This window comes from Mobula hypostoma, chromosome 13 (genome assembly GCF_963921235.1).
Source record: "Mobula hypostoma chromosome 13, sMobHyp1.1, whole genome shotgun sequence".
Taxonomy (NCBI): Eukaryota; Metazoa; Chordata; class Chondrichthyes; order Myliobatiformes; family Myliobatidae; genus Mobula; species Mobula hypostoma.
The window spans coordinates 22,196,094-22,219,995 of record NC_086109.1 but is presented as its reverse complement, the minus strand read 5'-3'; the positions used below and the strand labels follow the sequence as shown (position 1 = coordinate 22,219,995).

Below are 23,902 nucleotides of genomic sequence, written 5' to 3'. Positions count from 1 at the left end.
TATCCAATCCCTATGATTGCAGTTTACTTCGTATTCTCTGTTCCAGAGAAGAGAATACTTAAACCTGTTCAATAAGTTTAAGTTCACAACTCTGGTTTAACCCAGTAAGTCATACTACTCGTTCCCGTGGATACATAATTCCTTTTATTTTTAAATTGTAGAGAGGAACATCAAACTTTTGGCCCTCGATGTTGTGCTGATCTTTTAACCTACTCCAAGATCAAACTAACCCTTCCCTCAAGCATAACCTGACCATCTTAAATGCCCTTAATGTATCTATCTCTACCACTACCACTGACAGGGCATTCCATAGACCCACCACTCTCCATTTTTAAAAAAACATCCCCCATACTTTTCTCCAGACATTTTAAAAATCACACCCCCTCAATTTAGTCATTTGCACTATGGGGGAAAAGTCACTAGCCATCTACTACATCTATGCCACTTAGCATCTTGTACACCTCTATCATCAAGTCACCTCTCATCGTCCTTTGCTCCAAAAAGAAAAGCGCCATCTCACTTAACCCATCTTCATAAGACATGCTGCCAAGACTAGAGAGCATCTTGGCATCTCCTCTGCACCCTCTCTAAAGACACCACATCCATCCAATAGTAGTTAAAGACTCAGTGGGCTAAGCAGGACAATTCATTGGGATGATTCAAAAATTATTGGTGCAGTGTTAATAATGCAATAACAAACCTCCTCGTTGGACCAGCAGTGATATTTCACTCCCCACAGGCCAGTCCTTCAGGATCTCCACCACCTGGGCATGGCTCAGCTGCTGCATGCTCTGATGGTTAACCTCCTTGATGACATCACCTTTCTGTAGACCTTTGCACCACTGGCTGTCTAGGATCATCTTCACTTTCTGCCCGGCTGGGCTGTCCGCTATGGCAAAACCAAAACCTTTTGGCCCCTTGAGCAGTGGGATGGTGAGAGTCTCAGGCTGCGAACCTGCCGATGAGGTCATTGACGATCGGTCTTCAGTCAGGCCCAGGTAAGGTCCGTTTAAGCGTTCGACACCACCCGCTGGGGCCTCTCTCCCACTGTGGTCCGGGAGCCCGGCTGAGGTCTGATGGCTCTGGGGGGCACTTGCCTGTTTTGCAGCTAGAGGTAGCCCGTCAAGGGCAGGAGTGGCACTCACTACGTCGATGGTTGGCACCTGCGTGTCGACGGGAAGTGGGTAGCCGCGACACAGAATCAGCTTCACTGTCTGGTTGATGGGAACAGACTGGAAAAGCTGCACAACGTCGGCGTGAGTCTGCCCAAGGACACAAGTACTGTTTATGTACACTATTACATCACCTGCAGATAAAAGCCCAAACGAAACAATCAGATTAACATATACCACATTAGGGACTTGTTAAGGCATGTCCCATGAGGCAATGCCACAGCTTTATCTACTCTAAACTAAACATTGAAGTAAATTAATAACCAGGTGATAAAGCAGCAATAAGAAATACTGACCAACTGCTCCGGTCTCCTGCTCCAATTCACACCTACCAGTTTACCTCTTAAAAAGAACTTCAAGAAAGGAAGCATAGCCTCCGGACAGAGATTCAACACCCCAATGCCACCACACTGGATCCCAAAGTTCCAAACTTCTCTTCTTGTGCTCCACTCATTTCCGTTCCTTCCTGCGGTCACACTCCTGATCTCTCTCCCCTCACACATATCCACATGTTTCGTTCCCCCTAGGTTCGTGTGATTTCCCATTTCCTTTTTTCAATTTCCCTTGCCTAGATTAATTCACCCCGGACTCATTCCTCCCACTTCCACCACGGTCCACGTTTACTCTCCAACAGTTCTTGGTCCACTTGATTCCAGTCCTTTGTCTTCCACCTTCCTGCATACTGAATGCAGCGCGATAGTGCAGGGGTCAATACAGTGGTCTAGTGGTTAGTGGAACACTTTACAGCACCAGCAATCACCGCTCAGGGTCCATTTCTGTGAGGAATTTGTATGTTCTCCACATTACCTCATGGGTTTCCTCCAGATGTTTTTGTTCTTCGCACATTCCAAAAATGTATGGTTAGGGGTACAGTATTGAGTTGTGGGCATGCAATGCCAGCACAAACGTGTGGCGACACCAGTGGGCTGCCTCTGGCACATTTCTTGGACTGTGTTGGTCAATGATGCAAGCCAACACACTTCACTGTATGTACCGGACCTTAAATCTTTCTTTCTCTACTCCCCTTAACCTCTTATCTCCTTTTTAATCAAAAGTTCTATCCCATTCTCCTCACTTATTATTTCCCAGCCTAGCTCTCCACAACACTCACCCCCTTGCCCTTTAATGTATTACCGTGGGGAAGCCCTGCTGTTAATGCAAATTCCCAGAAGTTCCAGAATGGGACACTTGCCTGCCATCATGTTGCCATCCTGAGCAGCTGGTCCATCTTGAATCACATTTTTCACCTGCAAGAATTCATCTGGACTGTCTCCACCAATGATTGTGAAACCAAACCCCATAGCACTCTTCTGAAGTGTCGTCCTAATGAGCATTCCCTGAAGGTGCGAGGGATCCCGCGTAAACATTGGTCTCTCTAATGCAAGGTGGTTGTTGGAAAGAGAAGCAAACAAAGTATATTTTAAGTGGTGACTGGGCTCAAAATCAAAATTTTTTCAATTGGATTTGTTCTGTGATTGTATTTGAGATAAAGTGACTGGGAGAGGAGGGGAGCGGAGAAGAGAGCAAGCAAGAACGCAAAAGTGGAAGGGCAAAAAAAAAGGAGGCACTGTGGAGGTGGGCGAGTATCCTCAGCTTAAGTAATCAATTTTCTAGGCTAGAGTCTCTTGGTTAACTTAAAGCAATAATCTGTCAGCTCTTTCTTTATAAACCTACCTTTGACCCGATACTTTATTATTCATGTTTCATTGCTGTTTGTAGAGCTGGATGTTTCAGTGTACAGGGAGAGTTTACCTCTGTGCACATTCCAGCTGCTATTGCTTCCATATCCATGTGTTAAAGAGGGGTGCAAAACCACTGTGCTCATTTGGAAAGTGTCCGAAGCAGAAAGCTCAATATTTCTTGAAATTATTTCCTTTCTTAATTTTGAAGCAAAGCTTACAGAAACAAGAGAGAGATTAAATGAAAGGGCATGTGTAGATTTTTATTTCACCTGAGTCATAAAAACCTGTTCTCATTTGGCATGTGCTATCTGATAACAAATTTCACTTTTAATTCCCAAGATATTTGAGCGGGCAGAAGAGGGGAGGACTGTGTGCAGGGCAGTGACATATACCATGGGGCGCCATGACAGCATAGGGGTTAGCACAGTGCCATTACAGCTTGGGATGTCAGAGTTAGGGGCTCAATTCTAGCATCCTCGAAGGAGTTTGTACAACCTCCCTGTGGAATGCATGGATTTTCTCTGGGTGCTCTGGTTTCCTCCCACAGGTTATTTAGTCATTGGAAATTGTCCCATGATTGGGACGGGGTTAAATAGGTGGATTGCTGGATGGTGCAACCTGAAGGGCCAGAAGGGCCTAGCCCTAATGCGCCGTTTCTCTAAGTAACTAAAAATAAAATAAGACAGGACGAGGCAAAGGTGGAAAGAGTAGAGAAGTGGATAAAACTACAGAGGGAGAGAACAAGAAAATCTGATGCTGGAATCCCCTGTCATGAAATTTTATATTTAATCAATAAGAAATTAAGGAAAATAAATGTGAATTTGCCAGACAGACATCAGATTTTAACAAATGGTTAAGTGCGCATGCTGTATATTAGTGAACCAATACTTGTGCATTTTTTACCTTTCAACCAATACCCGTGCCCTCTGATACTTTATCTCGGTGCTTATGGTGAGAGCTTGCATTTGGAAATTTGGCTGCTTTTATTGGAATCAAGCAACCTTTTATGGGATTTTAAATGACTTGGGATGTCAGGAGGTGATGGAAGGACAAATACAGATGAAAGGTTTTTCCCTTCCTAAATGCAGACTGCAGTACCTGGCCGCTGATCCCCGTGCATCGCTCGCTGACTGTCCCGATGATACATCAGCTGCTTTTTCCGCTTTGCTTCAATGACTGGATTCTCAAACTGGGTTCTCTGGTTTACATGGCTGAGAGGTTCAGATGGGGTGACGGGGAAAAAGGCAAAGAGAACAGTCTGAGCAACAACTTGCACTACGACCAACAAAGTTTCCGGCAGATTCTGTAATACACTCATCTTTAACAGAGACTGTCAACAAAGCCCTGCACGATGGCCCACCTTTTCTCAAAATGTAAAGAAAACACAAAGTTTTCTTACAGCTCAGTAAGTTATCAGAAGGATCACAGCATTAGAATTATCCACAGGGTGCCAAGTTGTTTCAGAACAGAATCAGGTTTATTATGTCATGAAACTTGTTTTGCGGCAGCACTACAGTGCAATAGTTAAAATACTATAAATAATAGTAAGAAACATGTACAAAAGATAAATTAGTGAAAGACAGCAAAAGTAATCAGTTCAGCGGTGGGGATCCTTAATGGCCTTACGAGAGAAAAAAGCTCCAGAGTAGTACTGACATTCTTTCTCCAACTCCAATCCTATCCCCAAATTTACCTGGTCCATTTCCGACACCTCCCTCCCCTTTCTCGATATCTGTCTCCACCGCTGGAGACAGTTTATCTAGAGCATGCCCTTTCCATCAACCCTTGACAAACCCACTGATACTCACAGCTAACTGGATTATCCCTCTTCGCACCCTGTCACTTATAAAAATGCCATTCCCTTCTCTCTGTTCCTCCATCTTTGCCTCATCTGCTCTCAGGATGAGGCTTTTCATTCCAGAACTAATGAGGTGCATTCCTTCTTCAAAGAAAGGGGCTTTCCTTCCTCCACCATCAACGCTGCCCTCACCCCATCCTGCCACACACTCCACTAGGGACAGGGCTCCTTTTGTCTTCATCTACCATTCCAGTAGCCCTGCATCTAGCACAATTCTCCTTGACTTCTGCCATCTCCAACAGGATCCCACCAAGCATATCTGTCCCTCACCACCACTTTCCACAAGGATCACTTCCTTGTCCATTCATCCCTCCCCACCAATCTCCCTCCTAGCAGTTACACTTGCAAGCAGAACAAGTGCCCTACACCGTCTCCTTCACTACCATTCAGGGCCCCAAACAGTCCTTCCAGGTGAGGCGACACTTCACCTGCGAGTCTGTTGGGGTCATTTACTGTATCCAATGCTCCCAGTGTAGCCTACTGTTTATTGGTGAGACACGATGTAGATTGGGAGACTAATTCACCGAGCAGCTACGCTGCGTCTGCCACAAAAAGCAGGACTTCCCAGTAGCCACCGATTTCAATTCTATTTCCCATTCCATCATGTCAGTCAATGGCCACCCCTACTGCTGCAATGAGGCCACATTCAGGTTGGAAGAGGAACACTTTATGTTCTGTCAGGGTAGCCCTCAACCTGATGGCATGAACATCAATTTCTCAAACTTCTGGTAATTGCCCCCCCCCCCCACCATTCTCATTTTCCTCTCTCACCTGATCTCCTTTCCTACCCATTAACCTCCCCCATCCTTTATTCCATGGCCTCCCACCAGATTCCCCCTTCTCCAGCCTTCTATCTCTTTCACCTACCAGCTTCCCAGCTCTTTACTTCATCCCTCCTCCTCTCCGTTTCACCCATCATCTACCACTCTGTACTTCTTCCTCACCTCCCCTAACTTCTTGCTCTAACTTCTCATCTTTTTTTTTCCAGTCTCAATGAAGGGTTTCAGCTCAAAACGTTGACTACACTCTTTTCCATCAATGCTGACCGGCCTCCTGAATTCCACCACCATTTTATGTGTTGCAGTGATACTGTCAAGGGTTGATGGAAAAGGCATGCTAAACTGAGACAGCACGGATGTGGAAGGGCTTCTCTGGTGAGTAGACATAATAGGGATCATGGTGGATGGACAAAGAAAGTATTTTTAATTAATGGCTTTCAGTACTAAAAGATGTTAGAGTTACTTCGTTTTTGACTACAGGACCTTGAAGAATGCACTACATGGCAACAAGAACAAAAGGCAAGCTATTATAGAGCGAAAGGTAGGAGCAATTATTGATCAGGAGCAATGATGATATAAAGCAAAACTTCCAAGACTCCACAACTTAAAATGTACATAATACAAGTTGGTATTCAACACAAGATATAAATGAACCTCAATTAAATGATAGCCGTACAATCGGTATAGGAAATTATCAGCAAGATATTAAATTAGGCAGGGAAGCTGGGCTGCATATTTAATTTGTGCACAACAGGTGTATGAACAGCAAGGTAGGCAGTGAAAAGAAAATCTCCTTGAAACAGAAGGGCTTGAGTGTACAGATGATGCAACAGGAACACTTGGAACTTAAAAATAGCAACAAGCTTGACATTAATACCTCAACAGGTAGGAATCAGCAGCCATTTACTACCTGACTAGGCTAGGTGACACTCAACACTTGAAATTTGCACCACAACTGCTACTACATGCAGCTTCAACAGCAGGGAAAAACCATGTGCAAAAAGCTTTCGTACAAGCTTGTATCAAAACAGTTGGGCAAGACTAGTTCCAAACAGATAGAGTTATACTTTATATTTTGGGACAACTTACTCAATGTAGTAGAAGCCATAGAGTTATACTTTATATTTTGGGACAACTTACTCAATGTAGTAGAAGCCATAAACTGGATCACTGATCTTTTCCCAGCCGTATGGAAGCTCTGCAATTTTGAAATTAAAGAACAGTTTGATCAATTCCACAAATAAAAGTCAACTCCAACTCAGTATAGATAACAGCCATAAACCACAACATATAGCAACCAGCACCTCAGATTTCATGCCATGAGTGGGACTATTTACTCTTTCCATTTCCAGCCCTGGTTTATTAAATTGTGGTGCAAGCAGGTATCAAATAATTAGAATATCGGCTTTCATGTATGTGGATTATAAATCATAGGTGACTATTCTAGTAGAATTAAAGATGGCTACCAGCATAGTGGATAGAACAAGTTTCTATTGATGTTGGCAATATGGATTCCAAACAAGAACATTAGAAAAACTAAGCATTAAGACGGGAGGCACACCTGTCACATGGTTATAGTCAGGAGGTGCAAGACAGCATTACAATAAAGGATGATGTTCTGACAGATGAATGGGTCAAGTAGTATTGCTTTAGGGTATAAATAAGGCCTCAGATTTACACCAGATAGGAATAGAATGCTGCACTTGCAAGTGTGCAAATTATATGTATAAATGGGAGCAAGATAAATTGAGTATACAAAACTAGTAGTTGTCATCTACTTAGGATCTTTTAGGAGCAAAGGGAGCACAGTGCTGACAGACACTAATCATTAAAAGATAACCCGCAGGTACAAAACATGATTGAATTCCGACTTTTAGCTCAAGAGGGTTGGAAAATACTGAGAGCCCCGCTGTATTTTTATAACATTAAATCAGACAACTTGGAGCACAGCGTTTAGTATTTTGCACTAAATTTTAGTTCTATGAGGTGGGGGAGGGAAGTGGTTGAAATGTATGAACCTTGGACAAGATAGAGCAAAGATTCAACAGAAAGCAGAGAGGATTTTAAATGTTACATTGTAAACTGGCTAGATGAATGTCAATTAAGGCTGCCAGACAAACTAATCAAGATTTTCAGAGGTATTAACTCCTCTACCCATTATATCTCCTTAATTGGTATAAGCTAAAACAAAGCAAAATCTTAAAAGAATCAGGCAAACAAAGGTACCTCACCTCCAAAAGCTACTAGACACTAGAATACTACAGCACAGTACGGGCCCTTCGGCCCTCGATGTTGTGCCGACCCATATATTTCTTCTTTAAAAAAGTACTAAACCCACACCACCCCATAACCCTCTATTTTTCTTTCATCCATGTGCCTGTCCAAGAGGCTCTTAAATACCCCTAATGTTTTAGCCTCCACCACCATCCCTGGCAAGTCAGTCCAGGCACCCACAACACTCTGTGTAAAAAAACTTACCCCTGATGTCTCCCCTAAACTTCCCTCCCTTAACTTTGTACATATGCCCTCTGGTGTTTGCTATTCGTGTCCTGGGAAACAGGTACTGGCTATCCACTCTACCTATGCCTCTCATAATCTTGCAGACCTCTGTCAAGTCCCCTCTCATCCTTCTATGCTCCAAAGAGAAAAGTCCCAGCTCTGCTAACCTTGCCTCATAAGACTTGTTTTCTAATCCAGGCAACATCCTGGTAAATCTCCTCTGCACCCTCTCCATAGCTTCCACATCCTTCCTACAAAGAGGAGATCAGAATTGAACACAATACTCTAGGTGTGGTCTCACCAGAGTTTTGTAGAGTTGCAACATGACCTCTCTACTCTTGAATTCAATCACCCTATTAATGAAGCCTAGCATCCCATAGACCTTCTTAACTATCCTATCAACCTGTGCAGTGACCTTGAGGGATGTATGAATTTGAACCCCAAGGTTGCTCTGTTCATCCATGCTCTTAAGTAACTGACAATTAACCCTGTACCCTTCTGGTCTGTCCTTCCAAAATGCATCACCTCACACTTATCCAGATTGAACTCCATCTGCCACTTTTCTGCCCAACTCTGCATCCTGTCTATATCCTCTTGTAACCTTCGACAACCTACAGCTCCATCCACAACTCCTCCAATCTTCGTGTCATCCACAAACTTACTCACCCATCCTTCTACCTCTTCATCCAGGCCATTTATAAAAAAAAAAATCACCAAGAGCAGGAGTCCCAGGACAGATCCTTGCGGCACTCCACTAGTCACCGACCTCCAGGCAGAATACTTTCCTTCCACTACTACCCTCTGCTTTTTTCCTGTAAGCCAATTTTTTTTATCCAAACAGCCAAAGTTCCACTGATCCCATGCCTCATGACTTTTCGGATGAGTCTCTTGTGGGGGACCTTGTCAAATGCCTTGCTAAAATCCATGTAGACCACATCTACCGCCCTACCCTCATCAATTTCTTTTGTTACCTCTTCAAAAAACTCAGTTAGGCTTGTGAGGCACGACCTTCCCTTCACAAAGCCATGTTGACTATCCTTGAGTAAACTGTATGTCTACAAATGCTCGTAGATCCTATCCTTAAGAATCCTTTCCAAAAGTTTGCAGACCACTGACATAAGACGCACCAGTCTATAGTTCCCAGGATTCTCCCTATACCTTTTTTAAACAAGGGAACTACATTTGCCATTCTCCAGTCCTCCGGCACCTCCCCTGCAGCCAAAGAGGATTCAAAGATCAGAGCTACTGCTCCAGTGATCTCTTCTCTCATATCCCACAGCAACCTGGGGTATATCACGTCTGGCCCTGGGGACTTAACAATCTTGATGTTTTTAAGAAGATCCAACACTTCTTCCTTAATCTCCACATTGTCCAGCACACAGGCCTGTTCTATTTCAACCTCACGCTGATCAAAGTCCTTTTCACTTGTGAATACTGAAGCAAAGTCCTTTCTTAAACTCCTTCTTAGCTACCCTACATTTCTCATGAGCCCCTTCTGCTTCTTATATCCTACATATGCTTCCTTCTTCTTGACGAGTTGCCTCACGTGTTTCGTCAGCCATGGTTCCCTTTTCCTACCATTTTTTCCTTGTCTGAGTGGGACAAACCTATCCTGAACCCAGCACAAGTGGTCCATAAACTTACTCCACATTACTTCTGTGCTTTCACCCTTGAACATCTGTTTCCAATTTACTCTCGCTAGTTCCTGCCTCATCCCTTCATAGTTATCCCTTCCCCAGTTAAGCACTTTCCCATTTTGTCTGTTTTTATCCTTTTCCATAGCTATGCTGAAGCTAAGAGAGTTGTGGTCACTCTCACCAAAATGCTCCCCCACCAAGAAGTCTGCCACCTGACCAGGTTCATTACCCAGAATTAGATCCAGTACGGCCTCTCCTCTCGTCGGTCAGTCCACGTTCTGTGTCAGGAATCCTCCTTGAACACACCTGACAAATTCAGCCCCATCTATCCCCCTTGCAGTCAGGAGGTGCCAGTCAATATGAGGGAAGTTGAAATCACCCATAACTACAACCCTGTATTTCCTGCACCATTCTAAAATCTGCCTGCTTATCTGCTCCTCAGTGTCCCGAAGGCTATTTGGGGGCCTATAGACTAATCCCAGCACAGTGATTGATCCGTTCCTATTTCTGACTTCCACCCACACCGACTCAGTGGACACTCCCTCTGCAGCTTCCTCCCTTTCTATAGCCGTGATACTATCCCTGATCAGTAATGCTACTCCCCCCCCCCCCTTTTCTACCTCCCATCCTATTCCTTTTAAAACACCTAAACCCCGGTATCTGCATCAGCCAATCCTGCCCTTCCTCCAACCAAGTTTCAGTAATGGCCACAACATAGTAGTTCCACGTACTGATCCATGCTCTAAATTCATCCCCTTTATTCCTAATACTCCTAGCGTTGAAATAGACACATTTCAACCCCTCTAACTGGCTACATTAATGTTTTGTCCCTTGCCTGTCCTTCCTCACCAACTCAGAACACCTAGCATCATGCCCTTGTCCTTCTACCCTAATCTCTGCATTCACATTCTGATTGCCACCCCCCTGCCAAACTAGTTTAACAGCTCTAGTAAACCTGCCTGCCAGGATACCTATTCCACCACTCTAGACATCATTGTATTTTATATAAATATTGCATACAAATTCAGTATTTCTGGCATAAATGACTTAGCAGATCATTTCCAGACAGGAAGTTTGAGGAAAGTTATTAAAGTATGTTCCAAAATGCAAGTGCAAACCTTGTAAATGCCCATATTTCAATATTTAGTTTAAAAAAAAGCAATGAGCTTCATCTCTGGTAATCTTGAAGTTGAGTTGACATGCTATGAAACTATGTACAATAATCTGATCTCTGACAAGCCACCAGCCCTGGTTGTAAACCACCTGAGCTCAAAGACAAATCACCGAAGGTATTCAAGGAGACAGATAGCTAGTTTTCTTGGCACAAAGGTTCCCATGTGATACAGGAGCAGGAATATGAAACTGAGATAGGGGATCAGCGATATGGCACAGCAGGATCAAAGGGCCAAATTGCCTACTCCTGAAAATGTCAGTTTACTAATATCCTTAAAGCCAGGGAAGGAAAGGCTGATCATTGCTCATCCCCCTTTCCAATCATAGCATAGGATCAATCTTACTGTACCATATAAATGGCTGTGGTGTGCTCTTCGTGCCGGATGTTGGAGAAGTAAGAAACCCAGACTCTCCCAGGGAACTACATCTACATGAAGTGTATCCGGCTGCAGCTCCTTGAAGACCACGTTAGTGATCTGGAGCAGCAACTGGATGACCTTCAGCTTGCATAGGAGAGCGAGGATATAAATGATCAAAGTTACAGGGAAGTAATCACCCCGAAGTTGCAGGAGGCGAGTAGCTGGGTGACTATCGGGGGAATGGAAATAGGCAGTTACAGCAGAGCACCCCTGTGGCCATTCCCCTCAAAAACAAGTATACCGCTTTGGATACTTTTGTGGGGGATGACCTCCTGGGAGAATGCCACAGTGACAGGGTTGTAGAAGGGATAGAGGGAGAGAGAAGAGTGTGCGGTAGTGATAGGGGATTTGATAGTGAGGGGAAAAGATACAAGATTCTGTGGATATGAATGGGACACCCAGATAGTATGTTGCCTCCCAGGTGCCAGGGATGTCTCAGATCACATCCACAACATTTTGGAGAGGGAGGGGGAGTAGCTAGATGTCTTGATACACATTGGTACCAATTATACAGGAAGGAAAAGCAATGAAGTCCTGAAAAGAGATTTAGAGAGCTAGGTAGAAAGCTGAGAAGCAGAACCTCCCTTATAGTAATTTCTGGATTGGTGCCTATGCCACACGCTAGTGAGGGTAGAAACAGGATGATATGGCAGATAAATGCATGGCTGAGAAGCTGGTGCAGGGGGCAGGGCTTCAGGTTCTTGGATCATTGGGATCTCTTCGGGTGGGGGGGGGGGATGACCTGCTCAAAAGTGATGGGTTGCACCTGAACGCAAGGGGGACCAATATTCTTGCGGGCAGATTTGTTAGAGCTTTTGGGGAAGGTTTAAACTAACTCAGCAGGGGTTTGGGAACCGGAGTGAAGGGACTAAGGATAGGACGGAAGGTAAAAAAGTAAAGATAGCGTGCAGTCAGATGATGGGACTTTGTCGCAGCCAACAGGCTGAGTATCAAATCATTAGGGATGCAGAGTCAGAAAGGATAGCAAATACAGTACTCAAGGTGTTTTATCTAAATGCATGTAGTATAAGAAATAAGGTGGATGATCTTCTTGCACTATTACAGGTATGATGTTGTGGCCATCATTAAATCGCAGCTGAAGGGAGCTGAATGTCCAAGGTTACGCGTTATGTCAGAGGGATAGAAAGGCAGGCAGAAGGGGTGGTGTGACTCAACTAGTAAAGAATGGCATCAAATCAGTAGAAAGTTGTGACATAGGATCGGAAGATGTTGAGTCCTTGTGGGTTGAATTAAGAAACTGCAAGGGTAAAAGGACATTGATGGCAGTTATATATAGGCTTCCCAAACAGTGGCTGGGAGGTGGACCACGGGTTACACCAGGAAATAGAAAAGCTGAGTCAAAGGGGCAATATTATGGTACTCTCGGGAGATTTTAACATGTATGTTGACTGGGAAAATCAGGTTCGTAATGGATCTCAAGAGAGTGAGTTTGTTGAATGCCTAAGAGATAGCTTGTTAGAGCAGTCTGCCATTGAGCCTACTAGGTGATCAGCTATATTGGATTGGGTGTTATGTAATGAACCAAAAATTAGTGGGAAGAATATGGGGGGGGCACAGGGAAGAATGAGGGGGGACAGCGAAAGTTTTTTCAAGTATGTTAAAACATAAAAGAGAAATGAGAGTGGATATAGGACCCCTAGAAAATGAGGCAGGAGAAATAATAGCAGGGGACAAGGAGATGGCTAATGAACTAAATGAGTATTTTTCATCAGTCTTTACTGTGGAAGACACTAGCAGTATGCCTAATGTTGTAGTGTGTAAAGAGAAGTAGGTGCAGCTACTGTTACAAGACAGGATGTGCTCAGAAGGTTGAAAGACTTAAAGGTACACAAATCACATGGACCAGAGGAACTGCACCCTAGCGTTCTGAAAGAGATAGTGTTAGAGATTGTGGCGGCATTAGAAATAATCTTTCAAAAATCATTGGACTTTGGCATGGTGCCAGAGGACTGGAAAACCGCAAGAGGTTACTCCACTCATTAAGAAAGGAGGAAGGCAGCAGAAAGGAAATTACAGACCACTTAGCCTGATCTCAGTGTTAGCGTCAATTGTTAAGGATGAGGTTATGAAGTACTTGATGACATAGGACAAGATAGTACAAAGTCAGCATAGTTTCATTCAGGGAAAATCCTGACTGACGAACCTGTTGAAATTCTTTGAGGAGATTACAAGTAGGATAGATAAAGGGGATGCAGTGAATATTATATATTTGGACTTTCAGAAGGCCTTCGACCAGCTGTCACACATGAGCCTTGCTTACCAAGTTAAGAGCCCATAATATTACAGGAAGGCTACTAACATAGTTGGAGCATTGGCTGACTGGTAGGAGGCAGCGAGTGGGAATAAAAGGATCCTTTTCTGGTTGGCTGCCAGTGACTAGTGGTGTTCTACAGGGGTCGGTGTAAGGACTGCTTTTTATGCTGTCTATCAATGATTTAGATGATGGAATAGATGGCTTTGTTGCCAAGTTTGCAGATGATATGAAGTTTGGTGGAGGGGCAAGTAGTGTTGAGGAAACAGGTAGACTGCAGAAGGATTTGGACAGATTAGGAGAACGGGCCAAAAAGTGGCAAATGAAATACAATGTTGGGAAATGCATGGTCATCCACTTTATAAGAAATAAATGTGTGGACTATTTTCTAAATGGGGAGAAAATCCAGGAATCTGAGATGCAGAGGGACTTGGGAGTCCTTATGCAGAACACCCTGAAGGTTAACTTGCAGGTTGAGTCAATGGTGAGGAAGGCAAATGCCATGTTATCATTCATTTTAAGAGGTCTAGAATACAAGAGCAAGGACGTGATGCTGAGGCTTTATAAGATACTGGTGGGGCCTCACCTTGAGTATTGTGAACAGTTTTGGGCCCCTCATCTTAGAAAACGTGCTGGCATTGAAGAGGGTCCAGAGGAGGATGATTCCAGGAATGAAAGAGTTATCATAACAAGGAATATTTGATGGCTCTGGGTCTGTACTCGCTGGAATTCAGAAGGATTGTGGGGGGTGGGAGGGTGGAATCTCATTGAAATCTTTTGATGTTGAAAGGCCTATACAGACTAGATGTGGAAAGGATGTTTCCCATGGTGGGAGTGTCTTGGACAAAAGGGCACAGGCTCAGGAATAGAGGGGCACCCTTTCAAGAGAAATTTCTTCAGCCAAAGGGTGGTGAATTTGTGAAATTTGTTGCCATATGCAACTGTGGAGGCCAGGTCGTTGAATGTATTTAAGGCAGAGACGGACAGGTTCCCTTGGTTGGACATGGCATCAAAGGTTATGGAGAGAAGGCCAGGAACTGGGGTTGAGGAGGAGATCAGCCATGATTTAATGGCCTAATTCTGCTCTTATGTCTTATGGTCTAATCATAGTTGTTCCAGAACCAGCTATAAAGGTAAGATGGTAATGCACTTAGGATGGACAACAGCTTGCAGGTAGTACTGCGTTGACAGCAAACATGAACAGTTTGCTCCATTACCAGTTTCGGATCTACTTGAACTACAGAAAATATACCCATGCCTTTACAGACTGAATCTCTCACAGCCAACAGAATGCATTGTACATATATTGCAATCTAGGCATCCTGTTACCAGAGAATAACCTCAATGGCAAACCCACCTGTAAAATAGACAAATATAAATTGAGGAAATCCCCACAAAGCTTAAACGTTTACTTTCCAGCTGCTGACCTAACGGCCCATAATCCAAGAATCAAGCAACGACTCTTGTTACTACATATTTCCTGGCCTTACAGATACTACCCAAAAATGCTAATTCAATCAATTACTTTCCCTTCAACCATCAGCTTTTAAAGATCTGTGAATGAACATTCAAAATGAATCTTATCGCAAGTGGCAGACAGTGTCACCATCTCACTTGGTTTCAAGCAGCACAATACTACAAAGTAGAGGCAGAAATGCCAACACGGCACTAAAGGAGAGCTGGGTCATTGGAAGTGGCAATCTTGAGGGAAGTTGTTACGTGGGCAGTCTGCTTGTTGGATGAATATAAAAGATGCTATGGCATCCAGAAGGAATTTCAGTGGAACAAACAAAGCTTGCCGAGCCACCACTAAGAACAGAGCTCATCATTGTCCTCATCTCTGGAGTCATTGTACACAAAATAGGTGCATACATGAACATCTCAAATCACCAACTGAAGCACTGTTATGATAGAAAGATATCATAAACACAAGGGCTTTCATTTACTTTGTGGATGGCCTCAATGGAATGTAGTATTTTCCTTGGGCACACCCACAGCTGGTGAATGAATACTTAGTTAAGTAGTTAACTCCAATTATGTTCTGCATAAATAGTTTTTATTACTTTAAATTTCAATGATGCCAGGTAAATGAATGTGTAACTTCTTGAGGGAGGTTTACACCCATTTGTATACCCAAAATCAACCAGATGAGATCCCACCCTCTCTGTATTGAATATCAACTTGTTTCCCTCTATCCCAGATCTGATGAAGTCTTCAGTCCAGAATGCTCTTTTCCAAGATGCTGCCTGCCTTGCTGAGTTCCTCCTGCATTCTGGGTGTGTTGTTTGGATTTCCAGCATCCTCAAATTTTCTCTTATTTGAGATTCAAAAACTGCCTCACTGACATCTTGAAATTTCAAGTTTAAAGTAAGTTTATTATCAGAGTACATACATGTCACCACATACTACCCTGAGATCTTCCTGCAGGCATTCACAGTAGAACAAAGAAATACAACAGAATCTTTGAAAAGCCACAAAGACTGTTAAACAGTCAATGTTCAAAAGACAAATTGTGCAAACAGAAATAATAATTTAAAAAATGTGTCTGTCTGTGCACACATGTCTGTGCGCATCTTGGAAGTTTACATATTTTGTTCTACAACATTGAATCTCAGCAGATTTAATTTGGCTTTTCTGACACTGATCAGCAAAAGAAAGACTTTCATGTCAAAGTGAAGACATCTATACAAACTGTTCTAAATTAATTACAAATATAAAACACAAATTAATTGATTGCATAAGTATTCACCACCCTTTAATATGACACAACAAATCATCACTAGTGCAGCCAATTAGTTTTGCATGTCACAATGAGTTAAATGGAGATTGCTTTTAGAGACCCATGTGCAGTCAAGGTGCTTCAATTTATTGCAGTAAGAATACACTTGTATCCGGAAGGCCCGGCAGCTGTGGCAAGTCAGTACCCTGGTAAGAACATAAAGACAAAAGAACGCTCCAAGCAACTCCACAAAAACAAAGTTATTGAAAAACACAAGTCAGGAGATGGATACAAAAAAATTTCCAAGTCACTTGGAGTATAGTTTTATATTTGTAATTAATTTAGGTCACTTTATAGAAATCTGTTTTCACTTTGACACAAGAGTCTTTTTCTCTTGATCAGTGTCAAAAAATAACCTCCCACAACTACGCTGGAATACATGCATATTTTAAAACAGTTTTGTCAGAGTTTTATGTTAAACATGGGATATTTGGTACCTAGAGTTGCTTAAACATGTTTGCATTAGGCAAATGGGAGCGCGCGCACACACACACACACACACAGTAGAGTCCTCGAAAGTGAGTTTATAGGTTGTGGAATCAGCTCAGTGTTGAGGCGAATTAAGTCATCAACTCTGGTTCAGGAGCCCAATGGTTGAAGGTTCCTAGACCTGGTGGTGTGGGACCCAAGACAACTGTAGTTCTTTTCCAATGGCAGCAGCAGGAAGATCACATGGTCTGGATGGTAGAGGTGCTTGATGACGGATGCTGTGGCAGCATTCCTTGTAGATGTACTCAATGGTGAGAAGGGCTTTTGGGCTGTATCCACCAGCTTTTCAAACACGAGAAAATCTGAATATGCTGAAAATCCAAAGCAACACACACAACATGCTGAAGGAACACAGCAAGTCAAGCAGCATTATTGGAAAAGAGTAATGAGTCAACAGGACAAGAAGTCCTGAACAAGGGTCTCAGCCTGAAAAGTCAACCGTTTACTCGAGTTATTCCTCCAGCATTTCCTCCACCACCTGCTAAGTTCCTCCAGCATTCTGTGTGTGTCACTTTGGTCCACGACTTTTTGCAGGCTTTTCTGTTCTTAGGCATTGGTGCTTCAGTACCTGGCTGTTATGCAACCAGTCACGATACTCTCTACTGTGCATCTAAACTTAGTAGTTTTAGATTGTTTCTTACAAAGGCACTGACTGCCTCCGCCCTTGACAAGCTCTCCTGCCTTTGTGGTCCACAGCCTTGTTTGACTCAGAAAAGCCGTGTCAATCCAGGGAGATGGCAGAAAATTCTCAAACTTGGTTGCCTTTATAAATTCATGACACATACGCAATGACATGCAAACAATGCTCTTAAGTTCACTGCAGAACAAGGATGAGTCATTGTTGCAATATTGCATTTCACCAACAACCTTCCAGCTGGAGTGGAGATGCAACCATTAAAAGTTTTCTGTTAGCCTATAAATTAACTTCACTCCATCTAGAAAGTTGTTAAAAGTGAAGTGCAGTATTGCAGTGAGGATGCTTTAAAAGGGTGTGAAGCAATGTCACAGCTAGCGTAGAGGCTAGCATTATGCTTTGCAGTGCAAGCAAATCAGGGTTCAATTCCTACTACTGTCTGTAAAGAGATTGAATCCTCTCTCCAAGGTCATATGGGTATCCTCCGGGTGCTCTGGTTTTCTCCCACATTCCAAAGACGTATGGGCTAGCAAGTTAAGGGCATGCTATGTTGGCGTGGCGACACTTGCAGACTGCTCCCAGCACATCCTTGGACTGTGTTAGTCATTGACGCAAATGACGTCTGCAATGTTTCAATGTACATGTGGCAAATAAAACTAACCTTTAAAATCACAAATCAAGTCATTGAACTACACCGAGCAGATGAAACTTCTGTACTTGTGTACTCCAAGCCTGAGCTCTAGGTCATCATATTCAAGTAAAATTCAATGAACGATATGCACCAGAAGTCTAAGAAAGGCAATTCTTTTCCTTCCCTGCTCCACCAGACAACATTTTTTCCAGATAATCAAGCCCTCAAAAATACAGATAAGCTCCCATATCTTGGGAGCCAACCCTCAAAAGGCAGATGTAAAATTACCAGTACTGCATTGAAAAAAAGACTATTCAAAAGACCAAGACTCCAAATCTTGCACTGTTCATTGTCTATGAAGGGATCGACAAAGGACATTTCAAAAGCAGTGAAGAAATATCAGTAATGCAGTCAACCAAGCGCTGACGGATGGGACTCATGCACACATGACCATCAAACTCCAAAACAAGAAATTTACTGAGCTTTGAACAGCCTCAGGATACAAGAATGTCCCTTAAACAGAGTTGAGGGGGAATATCTTTAGCCGGGAGAAGGCAAATCTGTGGAATTCATAGTCACAGATGGCTGTGGAGGCCAAGTCATTCAATGTATTTAAAGCAGAGGTTGAGAGGTTCTTGATTTAGTAAGAGCATCAAAGGTTATGGGAGAAGGCAGGAGAACGAGGTTCAGAGGAATTATAAGTCTGGTGGAGCAGACTCAATGGGCCAAATGGTCCATTTCTGCTCCTCAGTCTTATGATCTGTCATTGGAACCAATTTCCACAAGGACAGGAAATGCTTTAATACTTTCAAAGCCCCTTTGAAAAACAAGGGCAACATCCTCACAAATCATCCAAATTCTGAAGCCATGACAGCTCAAAGTAAAGGAAGATGAGGGCATTAAGCACCTTGAATCTCTGAAGGAGCACACTAATACCATTTACAAACAGTGGAAGGCGTACACAATGTTTCAAACCACATAGTCCAGCATCACCTACCCCCACCCCCAACCTATGGCAGAATCTAGGATTGCTGTACAACTCTTGAGCCGCCTCACAAATGTAGCAGAATCCAGATATCCTCTGTTACAACAGACTGCCCAAAAGAGATAATCAAAATGCAAATTCCTATTAGAGTTGCCCAATCAAAACCCTGTCTGGAGGTACAGGCAGTTATCAATGACACTGGTAGTGTTCAAACACATGACCCTGGTATATGTTATATTTTTGTCAAAGTGACTGAAAGCAGAGCAAAAGCATATTCATTTCACTAATCGTTTTTGGCTGTGGTATACCTGAATTTATATTCATCCTGAAAATGGAGAAGTAATTATTTCAAGCACTCTAATACCTTTCAACAAATGATTTTTGTCACTACTTCATTCTTGCTCAACTTCCTGTAGCGCTTCATAATGAATTCAGACCTGCTTGGGTGGATGATTGCAACTCGTTTAACAATTTATTATAGGATTACATGCTGTCTACATCTCCAAATTGTCTCAGACAATGCACGCTCATCCCTTGAACCAACTCCAATAAATTATCTGAAATTATCTTAACTGTCAAAGCTTGCATTGCATTCCCAAGATGTACAATGGGGCAATCTTTGCATGAAATACAAAACAAAATCAATCTGGGGTGATTAAAATATTCATCAAATTTATCTTTACATGAGAAATCCCCCTGTACCCTGAACTTTGAATACCCTCAACAAAAAGTGGCTGAACTATCACATAATAAAATTAATGTAAATTAGTTGCTATGTCCACTTAAGTTAGGAAAATTCAAATCAAAAGCAAAAAAACTAAGCAAGCAGGTCAGGCAGCATCTGTTGAAGTTCGGATGCAGCCAAAAAAAAAGGCCCATCCCCCTTCATAGATGTTGCCAATTTGCTGAATTCCTTCAGCTTGTTTTTTGCTCCAGATTCCAGCACATGCCACCTCTTGAATGGAAAGTCAAAGCCATTCTTCCCAGAGGCTGTTGCAAATTTCTATTTGAATATCACAATCTGCCTGAGGAACCAGCAATCAAACAGCACTAGCACTGTGGTGGTTGGGGTGGGCATATCCATGTTCCAGATCAAAACCCTGAATGAGGGCCTACTTCCTCCAGAGTGTTTGCTGCTACAGATTCCAGCATCTTAAAAAGAGATACAACCATAAGGCTAGAAGACATAGCAGCAGGATTAGGCCATTCGTCCCATCGAGTCTGCTCCGCCATGTTATGATGGCTGATCCATTATCTCATTCTCCTGCTTTCTCCCCATAAACTTTCATGCCCTAACTAACCAAGAACCTATCAACCTCCACCTTAAATACAGCCAATGACTTGCCCTTACAGCCACCTGTGGCAATGAATTCCACAGATTCACAATCGTCTGGCTAAAGAAATTTTTCATCTTCATTCTAAATGGACGCCCTTCTATTTTGAGGTTGTGCCCTCTTTTCCTAATCTCTTCCACCACAGGAAATATCATCTCCACATCCTCTCTATCTAGGTCTTTCAACATTCGATGGGTTTCAATAAGATCCCCCCACATTCTTCTAAATTCCAGCAAATAAATGTTCAGAGCCATTAATTACTCCTCATACAATAAGCCTTTCATTCCCAGAATCATTTACATGAGACTGCTCTGAACCTACTCCAACATCAGCTCTTAAATAAGGGACAAAAAAAAACACTGACAATACTCCAAGTGAGGCCTCACCAGTGCCTTATAAAGCCTCAGTACTATAACCACGCTCTTATATTCTAGTCCTCTCGAAACGAATGCTAACATTGCATTTGCTTTCCTCACCACCAACTCAACCTGCAAATTAATTTTTGGGGAATCTTGCATGACAACCCCAAGTCCTTTTGCACCTTTGTTTTCTTGAATTTTCTTCCTGTTTAGACCACAAGACAAAGGAGCAGAAGTAGGCCATTCAGCCCATCGAGTCTGCTCCGCCATTTTATCATGAGTTGATCCATTTTATCCTATTTAGTCCCACTGCCCCGCCTTCTCACCATAACCTTTGATGCCCTGGCTACTCAGATACCTATCAATCTCTGCCTTAAATACACCCAATGACTTGGCCTCCACTGCTGCCCATGGCAACAAATTCCATAGATCCACCACCCTCTGACTAAAAAAATTTTTTCGCATTTCTGTTCTGAAAGGGCGCCCTTCAATCCTGAAGTCATGCCCTTTCGTACTAGACTCCCCCATCATGGGAAACAACTTTGCTACATCCACTCTGTCCATGCCTGTCAACATTCGAAATGTTTCTATGAGGTCTCCCCTCATTCTTCTAAACTCCAAGGAAAACAGTCCAAGAGCGGACAAATGTTCCTCATATGTTAACCCTCTCATTCCCAGAATCATTCTAGTGAATCTTCTCTGTACCCGCTCCAACGTCAGCACATCCTTTCTTAAATAAGGAGAGTAAAACTGCCCACAGTACTCCAAGTGAGGTCTCACCAGCGCCTTATAGAGCCTCAACATCACATCCCTGCTCCTATACTCTATTCCTCTAGAAATGAATGCCAACATTGCATTCGCCTTCTTCACTACCGACTCAACCTGGAGGTTAACTTTAAGGGAATCCTGTACGAGGACTCCCAAGTCCCGTTGCATCTCAGAACTTTGAATTCTTTCCCCATTTAAATAATAGTCTGCCCGCTTATTTTTTCTGCCAAAGTGCATAACCACACACTTTCCAACATTGTACTTCATTTGCCACTTCTCTGCCCATTCTTCCAATCTATCCAAGTCTCTCTGCAGACTCTCCGTTTCCTCAGCACTACCGGCCCCTCCACCTATCTTCGTATCGTCAGCAAACTTAGCCACAAAGCCATCTATTCCATAATCCAAATCGTTGATGTACAATGTAAAAAGAAGCGGCCCCAACACTGATCCCTGTGGAACACCACTGGTAACCGGCAGCCAACCAGAATAGGATCCCTTTATTCCCACTCTCTATTTCCTGCCAATCAGCCAACGCTCTATCCACGTATGTAACTTTCCTGTAATCCCATGGGCTCTTATCTTGTTAAGTAGCCTCATGTGTGGCACCTTGTTAAAGGCCTTCTGAAAATCCAAATATACAACATCCACTGCATCTCCCTTGTCTAGCCTACTGGTAATTTCCTCAAAAAATTGTAATGGGTTTGTCAGGCAGGATTTTCCTTTAAGGAATCCATGCTGAGTTCTGCCTATCTTGTCATATGCCTCCAGGTACTCTGTAACCTCATCCTTGACAATCGACTCCAACAACTTCCCAACCACCGACGTCAAGCTAACAGGTCTATAATTTCCTTTTTGCCTCCTTGCCCCCTTCTTAAATAGCGGAGTGACATTTGCAATCTTCCAGTCTTCCGGAACCATGCCAGAATCTATCGACTTTTGAAAGATCATCACTAATGCCTCTGCAATCTCCACAGCTACTTCCTTCAGAACGCGAGGGTGCATTCCATCTGGTCCAGGAGATTTATCGACCTTTAGCCTATTCAGCTTCCTGAGTACTTTCTCTGTCGTAATTGTGACTGCGCACATTTATCTTCCCTGCCACCCTTGAGTGTCCGGTATCCTGCTGTCTTCCTCAGTGAAGACTGATGCAAAATACTTGTTCAGTTCCTCTGCCATCTCCTCATCTCCCATTACAATTTCTCCAGTATCACTTTCTATCAGTCCTATATCTACTCTCACCTGTCTTTTACTCTTTATATACTTGAAAAAGCTTTTAGTATCCTCTTTGATATTATTTGCTAGTTTCCTTTCATAGTTCATCTTTTCTCTCTTAATGACCTTCTTGGTTTCCTCTTGTAAGCTTTTAAAGACTTCCCAATCCTCTGTCTTCCCACTAATTTTTGCTTCCTTGTATGCCCTCTCCTTAGCTTTAACTTTGGTTTTGACTTCTCTTGTCAACCACGGTTGCATCCTTTTTCCACTCGAAAATTTCTTCTTTTTTGCAATATACCTGTCTTGCACATTCCTCATTTCTCACATAAACTCCAGCCACTGCTGCTCTGCCGTCTTTCCCGTCAGTGTCTCTTTCCAGTCAACTTTGGCCAGTTCCTCTCTCATGCCACTGTAGTTTCCTTTACTCCACTGAAACACCGACACATCAGATTTCGGCTTCTCTTTTTCTAATTTCATAGAAACAATCTATCCTTTTATTCCTTCTACCAAAGTGCATGATCATAAAATTCCTGAAACTGTATTCCATCTGCCGTTTGTTTGCCCATTCTCTGAATCTGTCTTGGTCCTTCTGTAGCTTCCCTGCTTCCTCAATACATCAATTTTCCTTTGTCTATCCTGCTTGTTATTTCCTCAAAGAATCCCAACAGATTTGTCAGGCAAGATTTTCCCTTAAGGAAACAATGCTGACTTTGGCCTACTTCACTAGCTTCCAAGCACCCTGAAACTACATCCTTAACGATAAACTCCAACACGTTCCCAATTACTGAGGTCAGGTTAACTGGCCTATAATTTCTTTTCTTCTGCCCCTCTCCCTTCTTTAAGATTGGAATGACATTTGCAATTTGGTCCTCCAGAACCATTCCGTAATCTAGTGATTCTTGAAAGACCATTACTAATGCCTCCACAATCTCTTCAGCTACCTCTTTCAGAACCTTGGATATAGTCTGTCTGGTCCAGGTGACGTATTCACATTCAGGCCTTTCAGTTTCTCAAGCATGTTCTCCCTAGTAATAGTAACTGCACACACTTCTGTCCTCTGATGTTCCTGAACTTCCAGAAAACCACTAGTGTCTTCCACAGTAAGACTGATGCAAAACACTGATTCAGATCATCCATTATTTCATTGTCCCCCATTGTCTCTCATGTCATTTTCCAGTGGCCGAATATTTATTCACGCATCTCTTTTACTCTTTGTATAT

General features: G+C 42.9%; 1 protein-coding gene across 5 annotated transcripts in view; it reads right to left on the bottom strand.

Annotated features, from left to right (window-relative positions):
* magi3a (membrane associated guanylate kinase, WW and PDZ domain containing 3a) overlaps nt 1-23,902 on the bottom strand; it is a 147,713-nt gene that overhangs the window by 38,909 nt on the left and 84,902 nt on the right. For all 5 annotated transcript variants that reach the window (XM_063065422.1, XM_063065423.1, XM_063065424.1 and 2 more), the window contains 4 exons: nt 6,632-6,689; nt 3,953-4,065; nt 2,365-2,547; nt 701-1,306 (listed from right to left, as the gene is read on the bottom strand). In XM_063065422.1, coding sequence (XP_062921492.1) covers nt 701-1,306; nt 2,365-2,547; nt 3,953-4,065; nt 6,632-6,689 — 960 coding nt within the window. The remainder of the gene's footprint in view (nt 1-700; nt 1,307-2,364; nt 2,548-3,952; nt 4,066-6,631; nt 6,690-23,902) is intronic.